At 33.7% G+C, this 21589-nt stretch overlaps 4 protein-coding genes across 4 annotated transcripts; 1 reads left to right on the top strand and 3 right to left on the bottom strand.

The window, feature by feature from the left end:
- Positions 1-362: 362 nt before the first annotated feature.
- On the bottom strand, positions 363-5008 carry LOC114246404 (uncharacterized). The gene is made up of 5 exons (XM_028178900.2): positions 4494-5008; positions 3625-3805; positions 2548-2692; positions 1272-1383; positions 363-563 (listed from the first exon to the last, which is right to left on the bottom strand). The coding sequence occupies exons 1-5, from the start codon at positions 4606-4608 to the stop codon at positions 385-387; spliced, it is 732 nt and encodes a 243-aa protein (XP_028034701.2). The 5' UTR covers positions 4609-5008; the 3' UTR covers positions 363-384.
- A 134-nt stretch (positions 5009-5142) lies between these two features.
- On the bottom strand, positions 5143-12584 carry mldr (mitochondrial ribonuclease P catalytic subunit). The gene is made up of 5 exons (XM_028178888.2): positions 12324-12584; positions 11389-12199; positions 10569-10955; positions 10088-10283; positions 5143-5390 (listed from the first exon to the last, which is right to left on the bottom strand). Exons 1-5 carry the CDS (start codon positions 12364-12366, stop codon positions 5244-5246), a joined length of 1584 nt encoding a protein of 527 aa, XP_028034689.2. The 5' UTR covers positions 12367-12584; the 3' UTR covers positions 5143-5243.
- Positions 12585-13003: 419 nt separating this feature from the next.
- Naa20A (N-alpha-acetyltransferase 20 A) lies at positions 13004-15908 on the top strand. Its single transcript, XM_028178835.2, has 5 exons — positions 13004-13248; positions 13450-13565; positions 14776-14905; positions 15574-15710; positions 15802-15908. Exons 1-5 carry the CDS (start codon positions 13196-13198, stop codon positions 15885-15887), a joined length of 522 nt encoding a protein of 173 aa, XP_028034636.1. The 5' UTR covers positions 13004-13195; the 3' UTR covers positions 15888-15908.
- On the bottom strand, positions 15904-19699 carry crn (pre-mRNA splicing factor crn). Its single transcript, XM_028178834.2, has 5 exons — positions 19438-19699; positions 19179-19364; positions 18719-18834; positions 17645-17801; positions 15904-17550 (listed from the first exon to the last, which is right to left on the bottom strand). Exons 1-5 carry the CDS (start codon positions 19474-19476, stop codon positions 15934-15936), a joined length of 2115 nt encoding a protein of 704 aa, XP_028034635.1. The 5' UTR covers positions 19477-19699; the 3' UTR covers positions 15904-15933.
- Positions 19700-21589: the final 1890 nt, after the last annotated feature.

Below are 21589 nucleotides of genomic sequence, written 5' to 3'. Positions count from 1 at the left end.
CATACAGAGCGGTAGGTAACTACAGGAGAAACGAGAAAAGACAAAGCTGTCGAAACAGGTGTGGAGCACAATAGCGGTGGGATAAAAAATATGAGGCCTGTATTATTAAAAGACAGCCTGTCCCAATTTCAAGGTGAAAAAAAATATGACTTTCGAACTACTTCAGAATAATTTTTAGTATTCGTTGTTGAATGTTACTGAAAAAAACTACCTTAAAATTACTGTAGTGGCGGAAAAATGACGCTTTCTTACTTTGTAACTTATATTTCTTCAAATACATAAACATAAGTACATATAATATAAAGCTATAATATTTTGTTATTTTCAAATATCCTCAAATTTCAAGTTAATATTTTTTTCATATCCACCCCTTATCTTTTTCATCTAAAAGAAAGGCTTCTCAGCATCAAGTCTCATGTGTTCATCGTGCCCATCGTATTCTAAGGCTTCGAGTGCATCGGCACGATACACTGCATTTTCAATCCAGACGGCAATGCGATCGGAAATAGCCACCATAAATCTTGCTAGACGTCCTGGATTCGACCGAGATGGTTTCGGTTCTCCTACAGATATAATAAAACAAAGTATTGAAAGCTTAAATAGCACGGTTCAATCGCACGCCAAAAATGAAAATGATATATTTTTTTATATGGTAATTCTAGTCTGAATTAGAAAATAATAGAATGGCAATATTTTCGCAGGGAATTAATCAACCTTTTTGAGACTAATCAAATTTACGGTAAAATGTTCTGTTACGTAGCTAAATGGGTACAGGTTAAGATAAGAAAATTGTTAAAATTTTAACTATTACTCTACTCTTTTAAAGGCCACATTTTAGGATTTAATCCTGTATTGTGGATAGTAGCACACGACCCACCTGATGGTTAGTGGTTACCGTCGCCCGTGGACTTCAGCAATGCCAGAGGCAGAGCCAAGCCTCTGCCAACCGCTGCCTACCTAACATACTCTAATTAGTTGATCGTTTTCTATACTAATATTATAAAGAGGAAAGATTTGTTTGTTTGTTTGTATTGAATAGGCTCCGAAACTACTGAACCGATTGGAAAAATTCTTTCACTGTCGGAAAGCTATGCTATCCCCGGGTGACATAGGCTATATTTATTATATTTTCAAAAAAATTTGGGATCCTTACTGAAACTCCAATAATGTAACCCAACGTGTAAAAAATTACATAATTTTTTTACATTGCGTGCGCTACTACCCATGCGAAGCCGGGGCGGGCCGCTAGTAAATAATAAACATATACGAACCCAATATTTCAGCGACTCTCTCCAGCACAACATCAGCGATGCTTCTCAATCTGTTCGATACTAGCATCTCCTTTTGTCCTTTTGCTATGTAATCACATAAGTGGTATGCCACCTTTATATAAATATATAAATTTTTTAATTCGCAACTCAAAAGCCCTTCGGTTCGGGGTGCGTCAACGTTTAAAACGTTATAATAATGCTGTTACGAAGTCGCACGTTTTAATGCGATATTCGTACATGCACGTAGGAACACAAGCATATTTACATAAAAAGACAGCGCAGACGATGGTTTGAGAACCACATAATACTCAGATAATCATTTTACAGTTTAACGTTTTTAAATTATAAGAGTAACAAATAAACATGTTAAGCAGCTTTTATTTCGTTTTCAGTTGTCGTCTAAAGGATACAACGCCTTAACGATATTCGTATCGAGCGTTACATTTTTAGCTGATGTTCAAATCACGCATGCAGGTATCAATTTCCAGAAGAAATATATGTACTTAGCACAAGTCCAACGATCCTGGCGATCTTAATTGATGCCATTACCAAACAATATTACATTTTTAAAAATAAAACATATTATGTCCAAAAGTACAAATAAGTTTCATACAAGAAATGCGTCTTTTGATTCCTTTTATTAGATTTACTAAAATTTAACCATTCTAGATGCTGGGTAGTTGTTAAAGAACAAAAAAGTACGCACTTAATGACTCATGATTTCACTACCATTAAAACAATTTTAGACAGATGATGCAGCATGCATGGAATTTAAGACAGATGATGCAGCCACCACGCACCCACTCTTTCTTACGCAATCGTGTGCAATTTTGAATTTTATTGATAAAGCTAGTTCAAATGCTGTTAAAAATAAAAGTTTATGTAGCGATGCCTTTTTTTTATTACTTAGATGGGTGGACGAGCTCGCAGCCCACCTGGTGTTAAGTGGTTACCGGAGCTCATAGACATCTACGACGTGAATGTCTATGGGCTCCCCACCCACCCACCTTGAGAAATAAGTTCGAAGGTCTCAAGTATAGTTACAACGGCTGCCCCACCCTTCAAACCGAACCGCATTACAGCTTCACGGCAGAAATAGGCAGGGTGGTGGTACCTACCCGCGCGGACTCACAAGAGATCCTACCACCAGTAGCGCCTACAGATAACACAAAATAAATGTAACATACAGAAGGCATCCCTAATTTAGGTGTTCTTATGGCTGCATAGTAGGTAATATTAACAGAGTCCAGTAATAAATTAATTAAATGAATATAACCTGTGCGCTGAAATTAACCAGCCATTTCTGTCGTTGCTGAAGCTCTTTTTGTTTATCGATCAGCTCCTTGCGGTTCACCGTTCCGCCAGGTCCCGACCAACGTTTCGAAGATTCACTCAACGCTTGAAAATACTGTTCAGTTTGCCTACATTTATAACAAGATTTTGAGAAAGACCGATCCCAAATCACCTAGGTATATGAGCAATACCGTCTTTACCATAAGGGCACACGGGGCCCGTGCCCAGGGCCCCCGAACGACCAACAATTTGGTTACCAATTGTAGTCGAGAGCGGTCATTTTCGCAGCTTAAGAGAATAAAAAATTAATTGCGAACAACAATTTTACAAGAACGGCTGAGTAATTTGTCAATTATGGGCATAGAAAGTGATATCCTTCAAAAATTTTACTTTAATGATATAATGGAATATTTTGCTCAACAGAAATCCCGAAAGAAACCATTATCGTAATCGTACCCAAAAACCAGCAGCATTCTAATATAATTAATATTATTGTATCATACTGTATTTGATTACCTATAATAAATGGTCATACTCAGTAAAAAAATATTATTATAATTCGCTTTTTTTACTTTCCAAAAGGCCTCAAATTCTTGTGTGCCCAAGGGCCCAAGCCTAGTTTAAGACGTCCCTGTATATGAGCAACGACTTTTGACTTCTATCAGATAAAAATCGTACATCGATTATATCTAATGAATTTGTCACTTGTAAAGTCATGGTGAAGTCGTCGTGGCCTACGACACTAAGAAGTGCACTCGTATTAATCGATGCCACTATTTTGGTGTTCCAATATGTACTGGACTCCGGTTAATATAATAGACTTCAACCTCATTTTTCAAGGTTCGTGGCATTCCCGTGTGTCTATTGATTAGGGTAAGTAGCACCAGATAGACCGTGAGCTCCTACACCAGACTGAATAATAATAATAATAACAGAAAAAAAACGTGTTAGGTACTTTTTTTTCCTACCTATTATAATAACCCCTCGAGGGTTATACTAGATTATCATGTTACAGTAATATATCATCAATAATTAAGCACTAATTACAAATAAATCTCACTCGGGACTAAGAAAATAATCTTCTTCTAAAGCGCTTTTAATCTTGTCTCTTCTTTCGGGAGGCAAAATTGCGCATTTTTCGTCCCATAAAGAGCGCAGGCGACGAGCCGTTGGTCGTGCCAACATTTCCACCCGCTCCATGTTACGACGTAAGCGTGGTGGTATTTTCTGGTTACTTCCTTCTACAGTAAAATAAAACAAATTAATCAGAAAATCATTGACTTGTGAAATCCGGTCATGCTTCGCTCTTTCGCTAAGTCTGTGAATGTTTCAAGACTATTCTTCGATACAAATCTAATTTTGGCAATTACGAACACATTAAAAAAGAATTGAGACAAACCGATTGAGCTGTCATCACTTATAAAGGTGATAAATTTGACATTTGAATCTCCAAGTCAGCAGTAGGCAGCAGCTTAACTGGCATTCATGTCATCTCGGATCCTCCCGATCCACTAACGGTGCTTCTAGGTACTTCAAGCACCGGTCACCGTTCTCGTCGAACCCGTCGCTTGCGACGAAGGGCTCGACGAGTAAATTAACTCTCAGACACAGCCCACTGAGTTTCTCGCCGGATCTTCTCAGTGGGTCGCGTTTCCGATCCGGTGGTAGATTCTGCGAAGCACGACTCTTGCTAGGGTTCGTGTTAGCAACGTCATCAGGTTTGAGCCCCGTGAGCTCACCTACAAAAGTTAGGGTTACGCTGATATAGCCTCTCAAGGCTCTCATCTTAGGTAGGAAAAAAAAAAAAAAAAAAAAGGCATTCCTGACGTCCTTTAGCTATGGTGACTACTTAACATTAGGTAGGTCGGCTGTTTACAAAGGTTATAAAAATCATTATTTCATAACTTGACTGTCCTAAGTATAACCCACCAGAATCCACCTTTTTTAAAATTTTAACATTCTGTTCGGAATCTGTTGCCAATTCCGGTTTAGAACTTTTCAATGGCTCCGGTTTATTTTCAAGTTTCTTTCCAGTTTTAGGCATGATTTGCTTTTTTGTACTTTAATTTAGCTACTGCGACACCAAACAAAAAAATAGACAATGACGTATAATGTCAATATCGGAACAAATATGTATTAAATTAATCGTTAAAGAAGGTATAGGCCAATTTCAATTTTTAGGGACTGCTGAGCTATTTCCAGACACCTCGAACCCTAGGAAAAGGAGCACCTAAAGTATTTTTTTTTTCATTGCCTGCGGATGTAAGCAAGCATATGACCCCCGTGGTGATAAGTAGTCACCGTCTTTCAGGAAGCCGTGAAGGGGAAATCATTGCAGAGCCAAATGCGACGCAAAGTGGCTAAATAGTTCTAAACGTAAACGCACCGTCAATGATGTCCGCATTCCAGGAAGTCAAACTGATCTTTAGTATATGTTATGGTTGTCAGATGAAAATGACAATAAGTACTAAGGGAACAACATGGAAAACAGTTCATTCCAGAGGCGGAAGACTGACCAATAATTACATTATATCACCATTACAATATTTCACTGTAATTGTAAAGTAAAACAAAAAAATATGTGTAAAATCAACTTTTTAATCCATCGCCAATTTGGAGTTAAACACAACAAAATATTGAGATTTGGTGTCCCATCATTAACAATATTTAGTCCCATCGTCAATTTGGTGTTAAACACAACCAGTTATTTAGATTTGGTGTCCCATCATTAACAATATTTAGTCCCAACTCTTCATCTTCGCCTTTATAAGGAAGATGCCAACTGTTATTGTTCTTTTGCGGGCACGGTGTGAAAACTAGTGGCGGCTGAAAATAATCAATGGAGGGATGTTTAGCTTTCCATAGTTCAATAAAAACTCATTTCACTCAGACTATTGCAACTTTAAATATGAAATTCGGATAGTACATATTGTATTATAAATGGTTAATCGAATAACCTAATCTATGGTGAATCGAATAACGAAAATAAATTAAAGGTGACAGGACTTTTTGCGGGAACACGAGGAGCGCACTTGTGTGAATTGCTTTATTTTGTTAATTTAGTGTTTCGTGTGTTTAGGTAAGAAAGGTTCCTTTAACTGTTATTATTTTTTTATTTTTGGAGTTTACTCCTTTAGAATCGATTTACATATATAGGCCCGGGGTATGAAAATTATGGGGACCAAAATCGTACTAGCATGTCACACGAAATGCGTTATGCGCATGTCACACGAAATGCGCGCCGGGCTGCTGCGCCGGCAGTCCGCCACAAAGCCTCGTACTGATCGCGCGTTTCTCTCATTTTGTATTTTCATATATTTGTTAGTCGTTTGTTTTGTGTCTCGTTAATTTGTTAATAATCTGTAGTGTATCGTGTTGTCGTAATATAGAACTATTTCTCGTATTGTTTCGTTTAATTTTTTATATCCAGTAAACTCCAGTCGTGCGTCGGAGCGGACACACACACTTTTTTTTTATTGCTTAGATGGTTGGACGAACTCACAGCCCACCTGTAGGCTTAGTGCGAGTTTCAAAAATGGAATCGATTGACTCGCATCGAGTGGACGCTCTTCACGGTGAAACGTGCGGAGCTCTGAGTGCGAGTTACTCGATTTGCAGGACGTTTATTCATCTTGAGAAGCGATATTTTTTTTCTTTTATATTGGTAGCACGCAAGGGTTTTTTTAAGGCGTTTAATTGAAATGCCAGGCTTTCTAACGATATTTATAATTATTCGAGTAATGGGTAATGTACCTGTGCTTAGTGCGAGTTTTTTTAATTACTCAGTCGATGTTAATGATATGTTTAATTTGTGTGAGGTTGTATCAGTGCCACCTAGTGGTAAGCTTATGAATCTCATTTTGTGGGAGAGAGAAGGTTTGTTTATGTTGCTGTCTCATGTATCGAATAGCTTTACCGAAGTGAGCCTCTCGATTATTGTATGTGCGAGTGCGAGTTGCAAATTAATGGATTTTGAGAGTATTTCTTCACTTTCAAGCAAGTTAAGTAGTCACTAAAAATTTTGCCGTGAAACCAATACAATATCAAGATTTTTTCTTTCGTTTTTAATAATAATGTTGTTTTTTAAGGTTTTATCTATTCTAATGGTTTATACACATATATTTTTTCGGTTAGAAAATTTTATAGACGTCTAGCTAGTTGTAAATACATATTAATTCTTTGCTTTTTCATTTAATTCTTATTAAATCATTGCTTTTTTTTAAAGAGTTCATTGATGAGAGAGAGAGAGTGAGATAGAGTTGTTTTTTTTTATTGCTTAGATGGATGGACGAGCTCACAGCCCACCTGATGTTAAGTGGTTACTGGAGCCCATAGACATCTACAACGTAAATGCGCCACCCACCTCGAGATATAAGTTCTAAGGTCTCAGTATAGTTACAACGGCTACCCCACCCTTCGAACCGAAACGCCATATTGCTTCACGGCGGAAATAGGCGGGGTGGTGGTACCTACCCGTGTGGACTCCCAAGAGGTCCTACCACCAGTGAAAGAGTATTCTTTATTGTACACAAAATGAATAAATATTGTGAAACATTTTTTCTTGGTCTTATCGCTAAGAGTGATCTCTTCCAGACAACCATTATATGGGCAAGAATAATTTCGAAATGAATTGCACATTGTGTACCTATCTATTATATAAATATATACACACGCGCACACACACACACACACACACACACGCGCGCGCAATATACATATTTACAGGTACATACGTAGAGATTTATATTTATAAATTACATAGAAATTTGAACAATGTAATAATAATTTTGCTTCTTTACACATTTATAAATAAGGATGGATGCTCGTAATAATTTTAGTATATTTGGGCCACCTAATGAAGATCATCAACACTATTACCGTAAATATGTACAATCATTTTATAAATGTTCAACGGGTAAATGATTAAACCTATGTAAAACATAATTTCTTTAATTAAAAAAAGCTGAATGTCTAAATATGTAATTACAATCAAATAAATTCTATAATAAACTTCTAATTCTAATACTTCTATTAAAGTTACTAAAAAAATATGTTTATGCTGGGCAGTTTTCGTGTATTTTAAAGGTTACGCCATTACGGCAAAGTTTGTTTACGAAATTGCACCCTTAGAATGGAAGTGGTATAACTAAAAAATTTAAGATTAGTTTTATATTTCAAAACACTTATGTATTATTATTAAGAACCTACATTTTAAGTAGGTAATACGTGAAGCAAAAATGTTGTTCTCCTTTTTACGAAAATTGCGGACGGAGGAGTATGAAATTTCCCACACTTATAGAGAATATAGAGAAGTAGTGCAGATTGCTAATTTTTTTTTTTAATTGTGCATAAACAATAAAAACATAAACTAAATGAATAAAAAAACCTTACACACATTACCATGTATTTGACACACACACACACATGCATTTATACTTTTTTTGTTTATTGATTTATCAATCTGTGGTCAAATTGAGAATAGATTAATATTTTTTGTCTTTAATATTATTTTTCTATAATGTAGCCTTGGCGACATAGAGCAATTATTATTATAGAAAGAATGATAATAGAAAGGTGACAATAGAACTATAATAATGTTCAAACTTAAAATTTAAATAAATTATGGTCAAATTTCGACCACTGGACTACCATTAGTAGATAATAATAAAATCATTTATTGCCTTTCACACAGATTTAGATTATTACAGGCAGCCACAAGGAAACAACAAAAAAACAAAACACTATTATATCATTTCTGGCAAGCAGCTCAACATTTGCACTTGTATATTATTAATAGGAATTTTATTAAGAATATTGACAATTTATGAGGATTTTGACAAGTACGGATTAGTTATAGATATGTGTAGTTACATATTGTAAATTAAATTAGTTTTATAAGTGCAATAAAAAATAATTTAAATGATAAAATGATAAAGCCATACCTTTTTCCAATGTGACGATTAGAGGGTATCCTATTATTCTTTTCTATATTATTCTATCAGCTTATAAAATTAAACAGTCTCTTTTAGTCTAGAAAAGGACAAAGTACTCTTTCTGTCTTTTTCAAATAAAATGGCATGCCTTAAAGTGTTTAAACCGAAAAACTAAAAAAATACAATTATTGTATTACAATATTGAAGTTTACCAGAAACTAAGAATTTTGGGTTGAGCCACTTTAATTCTAAAGGTACAAAATAGTATTGAACACGTGACATTACCCGAATAATTTTGAAAGTAGTTGGTTCCCATTAAAATGCTGTTAAAGTGCGTTGTATTTCATTTAGACGGTCTAATGCCAAAACATCACGTGCTACCAATATACGAGAAATAATATTATTGCTGCTCTCGGTGAATAAACGCGCTGCGAAGCGAGTAGCATATCTCAACTCACACTCACAATTCTTCATTTTTCACCGTATAGAATGTAAACTCGATTTGATTTTGATTTATTCATTTACAATTGAACAACTAGGAAAAAAAGATGAAAAGACATTTTGGAGGACAAGAGACATTTTTCATAAAAAAAGATTAGGCTTTATGGCATGATACTTTTGCCTCTCTAGTTGGAAAAATAGAACTACTAAAGAAATACTCGATCGAAACGTTAAAACCCACTAATTTGTAACACGCACTCGCACAAATGTCATTCGTGGTACTCATTTCGGTAAAATTACTCGGTTACGAGATCACAACGTTAATATGAACTCGCACTCACAAAATAACACCGGGTACGTTTGCCGCTAGGGGCGCTGTTCCAATTGCATACAAATTTGAGCAAACTGGCTCGCTACCGAGAGCGTTACAAAACTCGCACTAAGCACACTGGTGTTAAGTGGTTACTGGAGCCCATAGACATCTACAACGTAAATGCGCCACCCACCTTGAGATATAAGTTCTAAGGTCTCAGTGTAGTTACAACGGCTGCCCCACCCTTCAAACCGAAACGCATTACTGCTTCACGGCAGAAATAGGCAGGGTGGTGGTACCTACCCGCGCGGACTCACAAGAGGTCCTACCACCAGTAATTACGCAAATTATAATTTTGCGGGTTTGATTTTTATTACACGATGCTATTCCTTTCTTTACTATGTTATAACGCAAGTCAAATACTATACTATGTGCGCTGTAGCATGGCGCGGGTTACAATAACCTGTAAGACATTGACATCTGTCAGTACCACATAACTGGGGATGTGACGTTTAGCAATTGATTTTTATCGCTGATGATACTCTTAATAATCATAGAGATACCAATGGAGTATTGTGTGTTGTTTATTATAACTAATTCTATTCAAATATTACTGTACTAAAGTATAGTAGCATATTTTTATTGCAGACAAGTGATGAAGTTCATGGCCCACCTGTTTTAAGTAGTTACCAAAACCCAATACAATTGACAACAACAATAAATAAACAATTGTCATGACACAATGCTCTTTGTGTTTGTTTGTCTGTGTATGCAAATTTGTAAATTCACTTGCCCTCACTCAACTAAGTGCACGTAAGACTTATTTAAAATATTACCTGTATTCTTAAACCATGTTTGTTATTCGTTTTAAACAACATCCACTGATGTTGCCATTGCCACCTCTTGAACAATATCCTCAAATACTCGTCTTGCAATTTAAATATGTGTCCTCGTAACAGGTCCTTTGACACTATATCTGTATGAGAACCACTGAATATGGCAGCAGTAATGATATACGGATCATCTTGTGATCTGAAAACATACCGTTTATAAATATAAGTAGTCAGTACTTTACTTCAGTATGCAGCGGCTTGGCTCTGCCCCTGGCATTGCTGAAGTCCATGGGCGACGGTAACCACTCACCATCAGGTGGGCCGTGTGCTCGTCTGCCTACAAGGGCAATAAAAAAAAAAAAATATTTTTTCACATCACTTCTTAAGATGAAATATTTCACAACCACAATTTTTCACAGCTATTAAATTTAAATCTAATTTTAAACAGTTAATTTCATAAATGTCAATGTAAATTTGTACTTACAAGTTATCTGTAAAGAAACTGCTTGTTTTTGATAGCATGTCTCCTATTAAATTCTTTTTCCAAGTCAAAATGTGCTTCCTACCTAATATTAATACTTTTTTATTTTGGTTTAAGAAATATTCTACTACAATATGTAAAGCCTTTGCCCCTGTCGCTTGAGAATGCTTTCCAATAGAATATGAGACATTTAGAGCATCCAAAATTATATCATATGGTCCAGTTTTCTCTATAAAATTCAGGAACTTTTCCAACTCCTGTGGTGACGTTTTCAGGAATAAATCTGAACCTATAATCAGTTTATCTTTGATGTTGCTTTGAAGTGTTTTGAATTCTTCATCTGACAATTTTAAACAGTCTAAAGTTTTACTGCAGCTCTGACATCGACCACTGAAATTTAAATGTATGTAATGTAAATATTTAAAAGTTAATAAATACTTAAATTTAAGATTTTTATCAAAATATCTTATATGATGTGAATTTAATATATATTTTTGTATCATGTTTTAAAAGCAAATAGATGATATAATGGCAATTTAACTAATTAATTATAAGTTTATTATAAAAAAAAAACAATAAGTGTTTTGACTTAGCTTATCAAATATATTATTTTGTTGAAGTAGTACCTATATATGGCATTTGAAATATTTCAGTCACCTATAGAGCGCTGAGTTTTATATCGCTGCTACCATAAGTCAATAGATGAGCCTGTATATCATTAAACAAGGCATTCCAAATCAGAATAGACATTAATGTTGGAAAACCCTTTTTTTATGTATTAGATGAATTAACCCAGACATAACATTTCATTACAATTACTTACTTATATTTGGTAATTTTTGTGTAATTTGCTTTCCATCCTAAAGAACTATACAAGTCTTTAATCTTATTGGCTGTGATTTCAGAAATAGTTGAGTACGTGTTTATAATATGCAAACACATCTCATCTGCATATTTTTCTATAATTTTCTTATCTTTGTACTTTCTTAATATGTAATCAATCCATGCATCATAAGCGTCATCCTGTAGAGGTCTTCTTGCAAGTATACTTTTTTCTATGATTTCCATAGATTTTTTCTTTTTGTTCAACTTTAAAAGCGTAGCGATCACTGTACTGTAAGCAGAATGTGATGGAACACTACTTAAATTTATTTCATCTAAAACTTTCAAAGCCTTTTCCCACTCTCCTATACAACATAGTGCATGTAGAAGCTTCTCACTTGTTGTATAATCTAGAATTTTATACTTTTTGTATAAGTCTCTATATGTTTTAAGTATAAATGTTTTTCCTTCGTCTTGTAATTTATTTTCTTTTGACATTTCATAATAGAGCATTAGTAGTCCATTTATTGGACCTAAAGATAGTTCTTCATTTTTTTTATTTATATAACAAACAAAAGAGTTTGCAGCATCAAACTTTTTTCTTTGTACCATAAACTTCAGGAGAACTCCTTCAAAATTTTTCTCATTAATGTTTCCTCTTTCAAAGAGTATGTTCTTTTTTAATTCATTCCAGTTAAATGAACTTTTCTCGAGTTCCGATTCTAAATATGCTATTTGACTGCTTACACATTTAGTTGGTGCTGGTTCTTTAACTGCCGATTTGTAAACGAAACGACAAGTACGCCCTAATCCTGAAATAACATAGTACCTATTTAAGCGATGTATACTTTAATGAATGTATATAACATAAACATAGTCATCATGAGTAATATCGGAATATTTTAAGTAGATTTTAAGAAGTATTAAAAAACTCACCGAAGTGGGCTAATCGCGCGGTATTACAAAACATACTTGTCATTTAAATAAACTTCTATTAATTACACATTTCTCATGGCTAATAAGCTTACTATTAAATAAAGGTATTAATGATATTTGTAGGTACAACAATGTCCTTGGATAAATAAATATTAAATCGTAGTACATACATACATACAATTTACTAAATGTATCAGCGTGGTATTAGCGGGGTAAAGAGTCAAAGACCACATTTTTCACTTACAGAACTTTAAAATCTATGACTTACAATATAAAAAAAAAAAAATAGATTTTATGACCTGGTAACTAAGACCTTAAGGTCATGTCTTATTTTAATTTATATTCATAATTTTATGAAAAATGATATTGGAGTGAAATTAAATGAAATGAGATGAGATGATATGGGATAAAATGTACTCTCAATAAAATGGTGGTCATTTACTGAGACTTTTTCAGTGAACTTTTTGTAGGATCCCGAGAAGCTACGTCCAGTGGTTTTATTTTCCCACATTTGTGCACTTTCATAGATACTAAATAGTTAATAAACCACCGTTATTACACATTTAAACCTGAAGAAACACTAAATAGGCAAAATAAAACGAATCAAACTATTGACCAAATCAAAGGTCTTAGTTACCAGAACATAAAATCTCTTAAAAAAATTAAAATTCTATGTTTCTATTACACCACTTTTCAGTTTCAATTTCACTTTATTAAGTACTCAATTAAATTAAGTGTTTATTCTATGATTATAAGATTATATTGCTAGGTAGGTACGGTACGGTACAGTATTTAATAATTAATTAAAGGTACCTACCTACTTATAAATTGAACGTCTGTATGTATGTGCATAAATAATTTAAGAAACGAAAATGACAACATTACGACCGTTTACGTGTGAAGATATGCTGAGATTTAACAATGTGTAAGTTTTGTTGGAAATTAACCTTTTGGTTTCTAAGATTAACCTATTAATGTCCCCACAGTATTCGGCAAATTAACTATCATGATCACGATCTAGATTTAATTTCATTTGCCTTACTTCTACGAACATATCTTCTTTAACCGTCGTAAATCATCTCACTCACAATTTCCTGAATAACAAATCAATAACTGCACTTTTCAGGAATCTAGACCCGCTGACAGAGACATATGGCCTATCGTTTTACACGCAATATTTGGCACATTGGCCAGAATATTTTCAAGTTGTGGAATCACCTAGTGGAGAAATTATGGGATACAGTATGTTTTTTATGTTTTAACCAATGTACTGCAAAGCAAACAAAACTACCAACTTATTTCATGATTAATTGTAGCTTTATTTAGACAATAATTCAGGTTTTACCAGGACACTACCAATAAAATCATAGTGAAAGCAAACTACAAAATGAAAAAATCTGTATGGTCCAACCTTCTGAAATAAAGACAAATACAGGATTTAAACCCAAAAATAGCTATTGGACAACAAACATTTTTACTCCTTTCTGACCTAAGCAATGCATTATACAAATGTGGACCTAATGCAATCATTCTCTACTGGACATCCTCAGGAGCCATTCAAGTATTACATAAGCAGATTTATTACAATTATTCACCCCCTTTTCCCTTCTAAGCAAAAGTAAGCAAAGCTCTGACCCCCAATGCAATCTAAACATCGGTACAATTTTTCTACTAATGTATTCTAATTTTTTTAATGATTAATGAGCAGCAGTTATAAAATAAATATAACAATAGGGGTAGAATAGAGCACTTTAACATGCATCATATTCATTTATATGAGTGCAATAATTCCCCTACTCAGTCCCAAGCAAGCACCTAAACTTATTCATTATTTATGGGAATCCCCGAAAATGCATTTCATTTTCAAGCATAGACAATGTGTAGGTTGCCAATACACGTAAAAAGTAAATAACTACTGCTGAGGTAATGACCATCTAGACCCCCCCATCCTCCATGTCATCAAAAATAAGCAAAGCAAATAACTGCCCCCTGTAGTGCTTACGTAATACTTGAACGGCCCCTCAATTGACATTAAAGAAACATAAATAACGAATACTAAAATACATATTTAATTAAATAGCCACAAAACAATCATAATTCAATAAGTTATGAAAATGCTTATCTATGATGAAATTGTGACTTCTGACTTCAGTAACAAGATCAGGACTCAGTTTCTAGTCCACTATATTTGTGAAAGATACTATAATAATATAATTATACAAACAAAATAAAACAAAAGTTGTAGCTTGGACCATGCTTATTTTTAGCTTCCCACCTGGTTCCACAAAATCTTGATGAATTCTCTACTCTCTCTCTTGATGAAGTAAAATAAGTTAATAATTAATAAAATAAGTTTTTTATTAAATAGTAATGGACACAAATATTTATTGCTGTGATGTAAGTGGACCATATCAAATGGCACTCCTTGTCTATAAAGTATTTAAAATTTCAGTAATGGGGAAAGCTGAAGGTCATGGTGAGAATTGGCATGGTCATGTTACAGCCTTAACAGTAAGTCCAGACTACAGAAGACTTGGACTTGCAGCAACATTAATGAATTTACTTGAAGAGGTATCTGAAAAGTAAGTTTTGCTTTAGTATTGTTTTTAATACAAAATCAATCCCAAACATATCTGGCCAGTGGTCTAATTTTAAATTAAGTGAGTATGTGAAGAAATTAATTCTCCAAAAAACAAATTATAGTAACGATCAAAACCTAAGTAATGTCAAAACATAGTCCCCAGTAACTCTGGGTATTTACGTACACTAAGCTCATATTATGTACTTTTTTCCCTTATTCACTGGTAGCCAAAGGGATTATTTCAGCTTCTCATAGAAGGGAGATGTACGCTAAATATTTTTTGATCTGAGATATGAGCGAAACTTATTATTGTGATCAATTAATATTGATTACTTGGTAAGGTATAATTTGAAACAATATTAGTGAGTACTGTTATCATTAAATGCAATTAAAGGAAGTAGACCATCAAAAGAAAAATATGAAGAGCACTTGTGGACATACCACTTAAAATTATATATGTTTATGATGATTTATTTTCATTCCAATTTTGCATCATAAGTGAGAATTCCTATCACTAAAAATTAATGAAAGAAATATCAACCATCCATGTTGATTTTCTTCAATACCAAATTATCTATGAAAGTACTTTCTATTAAGACTTGAGGCAGCTGAAGTTGGTAAAAACTCAATTTTTTACTTTATTACCTAATTATTATTATTATTTTTCAGGAAAAAAGCATATTTTGTGGATTTGTTTGTAAGAGTGAGCAATAAAGTAGCAATAAATATGTATAAAAACTTAGGTTACATTGTTTATCGTACAGTACTAGAATATTATTCTGGAGACCCCGATGAAGATGCCTATGGCAAGTTGCTTATTCAATCAGTTTTTTAACATATAATTTATATTTTTTATTATTATTATTGGACCAATGTATAATTTCTTAATCTTTACAGATATGAGAAAAGCCTGTTCGAGAGACATTAATAAACAATCTGTTATACCATTATCACATCCTGTGAGGACTGAGGATGTAGATTAGAGAAATAAAAGATAGATTTTATTCAGATTTTTATTTTATCTTAATGTTATTCTGCCGTTGTTGACCCATCATTACTTGAACTATCTTGTGTAGGATGTCCTTCAGGGGTTCCTGGTTCCTCATCATTATCATCCTTTTCATTTTGTGTACTTTGAGGTATTTCTTGTTGTTTGCGCCAGTTCTTAGCTGCAGCAAGCAATTTAAGATTAGGTCTGACCATTTCATCTTCTGGAAATATATAATCAAATACTTCTTCCCAGCCTTCTTCAACACCAGCTTCACTAATTATCTTCTGCCTCTTCTTGACACGTCTAGGCATTTTGGCAAGGACTTTTTCAAGTTTCACTTCATCTCCAATTTCTGTTTCAAATTCCTTCCATGCTTCTAAGAGAAGAACTCTCGATTCTTTTTCGCCTGCACTTCTTAGACTATCATTAGCACGCTCATATACCCGTCTTGCCAATTCAACATTAATATTATCAGCATTTTCAGCATTCAATTCAAATTTAGCATATGAAAGCCACACTTTGACATGAACTGTTCGTTCCAAAAGTCTTTCATAAAGCTGTCTTGCTTTTTCAGTTTCTCCTTGTGATACCTCAAAATCGATATAGCTTTTCCACAACAATTCTGGCATATCTAATCTCTGTTGACCTACAGCTATTTCATAAATAGCCCTTGCGCGATCTGTATCTCCAAGCAGAGTTTCTAACTCTGCAAACTTTATCCATGTTACACAATTTTCTGGACCATACTCTAAGAATTTCTGGTATAATATTCTACATCTGTCAAATTCTCTCAACTGTATCTCAAGGTCTATATAACCTCTGTATAATTTATCTCTGGGGCACATGCCCAGAGCCATACCAAGTGTTTTTCTTGCTTGCTTTAAATCTTTACATCTCACTTCAAACTGAGCATACATGAGCCATATTTTTGAGAAAGTAAATATCTTATGAGGAATTAATTCTAAACAGGTTCTGTAAACTTGTCTTGTTCGGTCTAAATCTTCTGCTTCTAACTCTTCATACAAAGCGTAATTAATCCACAAGTAAATATAACGTCTCCAAAATTGTTTGTCCTTTGAAGGAGGGATATTTGCAATTGCTCTCTCATATGTGTCTCTTATGTCATCTAAATTACCCTCATTCTCCACTAATCTAATATAATCAAACCATGCATCATAATTTGTGGGATTCTCTATAACTTCCTGTTCATACATATACTTTCTCTTATTCACTATTACATCCTCAATGCCAGATCTATCACCATACTTCTTTTCATGAATAGTATAAGCTTTATAAAGTTCTTTATTTCTGTCTTTTGGGACATGATCCAGAGCATATTTGTAAATCACTCTTGCTCTGTCATGTTCTTTTTGATTTTCTTCAAATTTGGCAAACGCTATAAACAGTCTTTCATCTAATTCTTCATCACCAAAGAATTCAACAGCTCTCTCAAAAACTGTCCTAGAGCCATTTATAAAACCATGGTTTTCTTCAAATTTTGCATATTTTATCCAATTCTTTACATCTGGATGCACCATAACAAACTGTTCATAGATTTGTCTAGCCCGTTCAAGTTCTTTGTACCTCAATTCAAAGTTTATGTATGTTTGCCAAGCTTGCTCATCTGGATGCCATTCCATCCAACGTTCAAATACCTGTGAAACAAAAGTAAATTAGAAACCTTGTTTCAGTTACAGTCAGTGACTTTATTATCATTAAACAAGAAATTGTACATGTATAAAATATCACCTGTCTTGCTCCAGCTACATTTTCCAACATTTCCTCCATGTAAGTGTATTTGTACCAAAACTGAGATACTCTTGGCAGAATTGTAACAGCTCTGTCCCATAGATTCCGGGCATGGTTTACCTGTCTGTTTCTCATTTCCATTTCAGTATACTTCAGCCTAAAACCCATGATAACACTGAGAATATTTTGGTGTGGTATAACAGCCTAAAGTACAAGTAGTTAAGGTAGTGTGGATAATTGAAGAGTTACACAAATTTAACAGTTAAAACTGTAAGAAATTTACCAAGAAAGTCCATGACTTTTACAGATTTTTCAAAGTACAGATTGTTTTATTTGTTAAATAAGTGGCTCTTGGACTGAATAGGCATCAATTTGAGATTGAAGTCTCAATTCCTTTATAAAACAACTGTTGGACAATTCAAACCAAATGCATAACTGTTGAAATAGGCAGGATGATATATTACATGCCGGTTCACAATACATTAACAGAGTATCAATTTTGTAATAACACTTTGTTCTTATTTAATTATGAAATTTCTTCATATCAGGTATGTATTTCCTTAAATATATTGATGCTTTAGGTAGCACAAAAGCTATGAACTCTAGTATAGTTGTATTGGTCATTACAAGAATATCAAATATCTTAACATTTAGTCCACAATTGTCTACAAGTTTACTAACCAAATAAAATTGTAATGTGAACAGAGTGACATAGGAATATTTTTTATATGTTTTATTGTAATATAATAATTATAATAAGCTGATCTTTGTATGGTAACTCTTTAAGAATTAATTTTTTTCTTCACTGTGACATGAATTTTGTTCTAAAGCCCATGTCTTGAGTGATCCAACAATATATCCTTGTTCAAATGAGGCTTATAAAGAGTACTCAGTAGTGTGACTAACAATTACTATCAGATGAGCCAAGAATGCAAAAAAAAAAATTAACACCACAGATTTCTCAATAAGATTTTTTAAAATAATTAGTCATATGGTTTAAACACTGCCACTACCAAGAGCACATGAGTTAATAATTTTTTAAATAAAATTGTTAATTGTAATTATAGCTCTCACCATAAGGTAACATTTCTGTGATCCACATCCAAAGCACGCTCATATATTGAACGAGCTCTTTGGATTTGCTTTTGTGATTCTTCCCATTGTGCATATTTAAGCCAGTTCCCAATAACCTGAAAACAAAAACAAAGCATCCATTAAACTAAAATTAGTTATTATTATATTATTTGTTGTTTTCTTGAAGAAATACTACTAAATAAAAGTATCCTCATCTGGTTTCGTCAGTAATGCTCTGAGTAGAAATTGTTTAGTACCCTTCTTATTGTGGAAACAGCATGAAACCTATATTGTTCAAAGGATCGTAATGGCACGAAATCAGTTAATGAAATTAATTTGGTGAACTCTATCGGCTAGTAAAACTAAGCATTGGATGGTCTTAAAACTGAGAAACAATTACATTAATAGGAAAAACAGTCATTTATACATTGTAAGCGACTAATAAATTGAATTTACTTACAAGTCTGTTCTTTCTTATGTTGTCCTCAAATGCTTTACGTTTACGATGTTGGTAGTCTCGAAGTTCCTCAGGATCAGATATTTTCTGTTTAGGTGGCGGTGGTAATATCTCAAGGTCTCGTTCTTTGGCTTCCCTAAGCAATTGTTCAGCTGTTATTTGGATTTCTGCTGGTGCTTTGTTCTTCACCTAAAAATCGTGAAATCCATGTAAAAATTGGAGTAATATTATTCAACAATACCATCAAACACTTTTTACGTGCCTTTGCCACTTTCGGCATTTTTGTTGTCTTGCTGTCCATGTTAAGTTCTACGTTCTGCACAGTTTATAAATTTTTAGTTCAGTTTAACCTAAATTTAATTTGATTACATACAATAAACAGCTAGGTACAGGAAAGGAAATCTTCAGGTTTTTTTTTTATTTATTGTCAAAATGAGAAGCATAGATTATACACATTTTTAAGAGAAGTGAATACGGTAGGTAGTGGTTAAGGGTGATACCGATATATTAGCATTCACTAAGATATTCGTAATACAGCTTGTATTCGTCTATCGGTAATCCGTCGAATTCTGATATGCTAATATTCCGTATTCACTTATTCATAATAATAGCCAACTCACATCAGTCGGGTTGTATCTATCCACAGAACACTGTTACTCCTAGCGAAATATCTATCACACGAAAATATACTGACATACGCCGTACGTGTCTCGCGGATATCTGTTTATCACATTCATATCATTGCACCGCATGCGCTAAGAGTAAGTGAGATAATCTACATGTTTATATACTGAGCAATGAAAATAACTATATTTGGCTATGAGTTTAAGGACTATTTTGTTTTTACATGTCAAAGATGCCAGTGGGAATTTTTAAATGCATTACTTTTTTATGTTTGTACTAAAGATTCGACTCAAGACAAAATAGTGTATTTCCACATTTATTGGAATAAAATCGGTGAGCTTTATTTTCATTAAATGTTTATATGTAATAAATTATGATGACAATTTATTTTTGCGGTGGTAGTTAATTATCTTCTAAGAACTTCTCAAACTATAAATAAAAGTTTGATTTTTGAATCGAAATGACTTTCTAACCAAACGGCTCATGGATTATAATATTAATATAACTGTTGTGTACCTACTAGCCACCTCAGTACCGTATCAGAGGTTTTTTTCGAAATCTAGAATACTCATTTCTGAGCGACGTACCGGTCTTTCGGTAGAAAAAGTAAAAAAGCTGATGTTTTTATGCACCAATAAGAAATAAATAATATTACTAACTTGTTGTTTATATTAATGTACAATGTTGACCAAATTCTGGTTTAATAATAATATTCATATTAATGTACATAATATTACTTGTAAAATATTTAGTATGAAATCAAATTCCTAGATAAAATATACTATTTATATTAATTTAATAACTAATTTATGTGTATTATCTATGATTATTAACTTATTTCACGAATACCCTACTAGGTTTAACTCGTTTACCCGTTTTATCGAAGTATATTAAGATATCAGGATATATTCACGCATTAGTTAAGTTATTATAATATTACATCATGAATATATTCGTATTCGCTAATATTGACAAATATCGGTATTAACCCATCTTTAGTAGTGATATGTAGGTAGTAGGTAGATTTTTTTTTATAAATTTCTAGTGGCTTCGAAACAAAGTTTTTTAAGCCAAGTAGGTAGGGATCTATGATAAATAGCACAGATAATACACGTAATATGTAAACTAAGCCATCGAACCACAGAGAATGTTTAGTTCGTTTATTGGACAGACAAAAGTAACTAGGCCATACAGCAAATATTTTGTAACTAAGGCTGAAAATGTTGTACGAAGAATGAAATGGAACAAATTTATGTAACGTATTTATTATGAAGTTAAATTAAACAGGGAGACCATAGACACTAAGAGGTGATTTAAATATGTTGGCTTAGTTGGCTAAGCTATAATAATAATGCAATGAGAATTTAATGGATTTGTCGAAAAAATCGAGAATCGATATCTAGTCTTTATATGCTCCTCTAAATAAACCATGTCGATAAACCTAAACGGCCAACTGATAAGTGGTGACTAGAGCTCTTGGACATCACAACCTCAATGCCGCTACCAATATTGGTGCATTTTATTTTTTATTGCTAGATGGCTGGACGAGCTCACAGCCCACCTGGTGTTAAGTGGTTACTGGAGCCCATAGACATCTAGGACGTAAATGCGCCACCCACCTTGAGATATAAGTTCTAAGGTCTCAATTATAGTTACAGCGGCTGCCCCACCCTTCAAACCGAAACGCATTACTGCTTCACGGCAGAAATAGGCAGGGCGGTGGTACCTACCCGGGCGGACTCACAAGAGGTCCTACCACCAGCATGAGGTTGAAATTTATATTTGCATTG

The sequence above is a fragment of the Bombyx mandarina genome, chromosome 18, assembly GCF_030267445.1.
Source record: "Bombyx mandarina strain Sakado chromosome 18, ASM3026744v2".
NCBI lineage: Eukaryota > Metazoa > Arthropoda > Insecta > Lepidoptera > Bombycidae > Bombyx > Bombyx mandarina.
The sequence above is the reverse complement of the archived record's forward strand: the minus strand, read 5'-3'. Positions and strand labels throughout refer to the sequence as shown.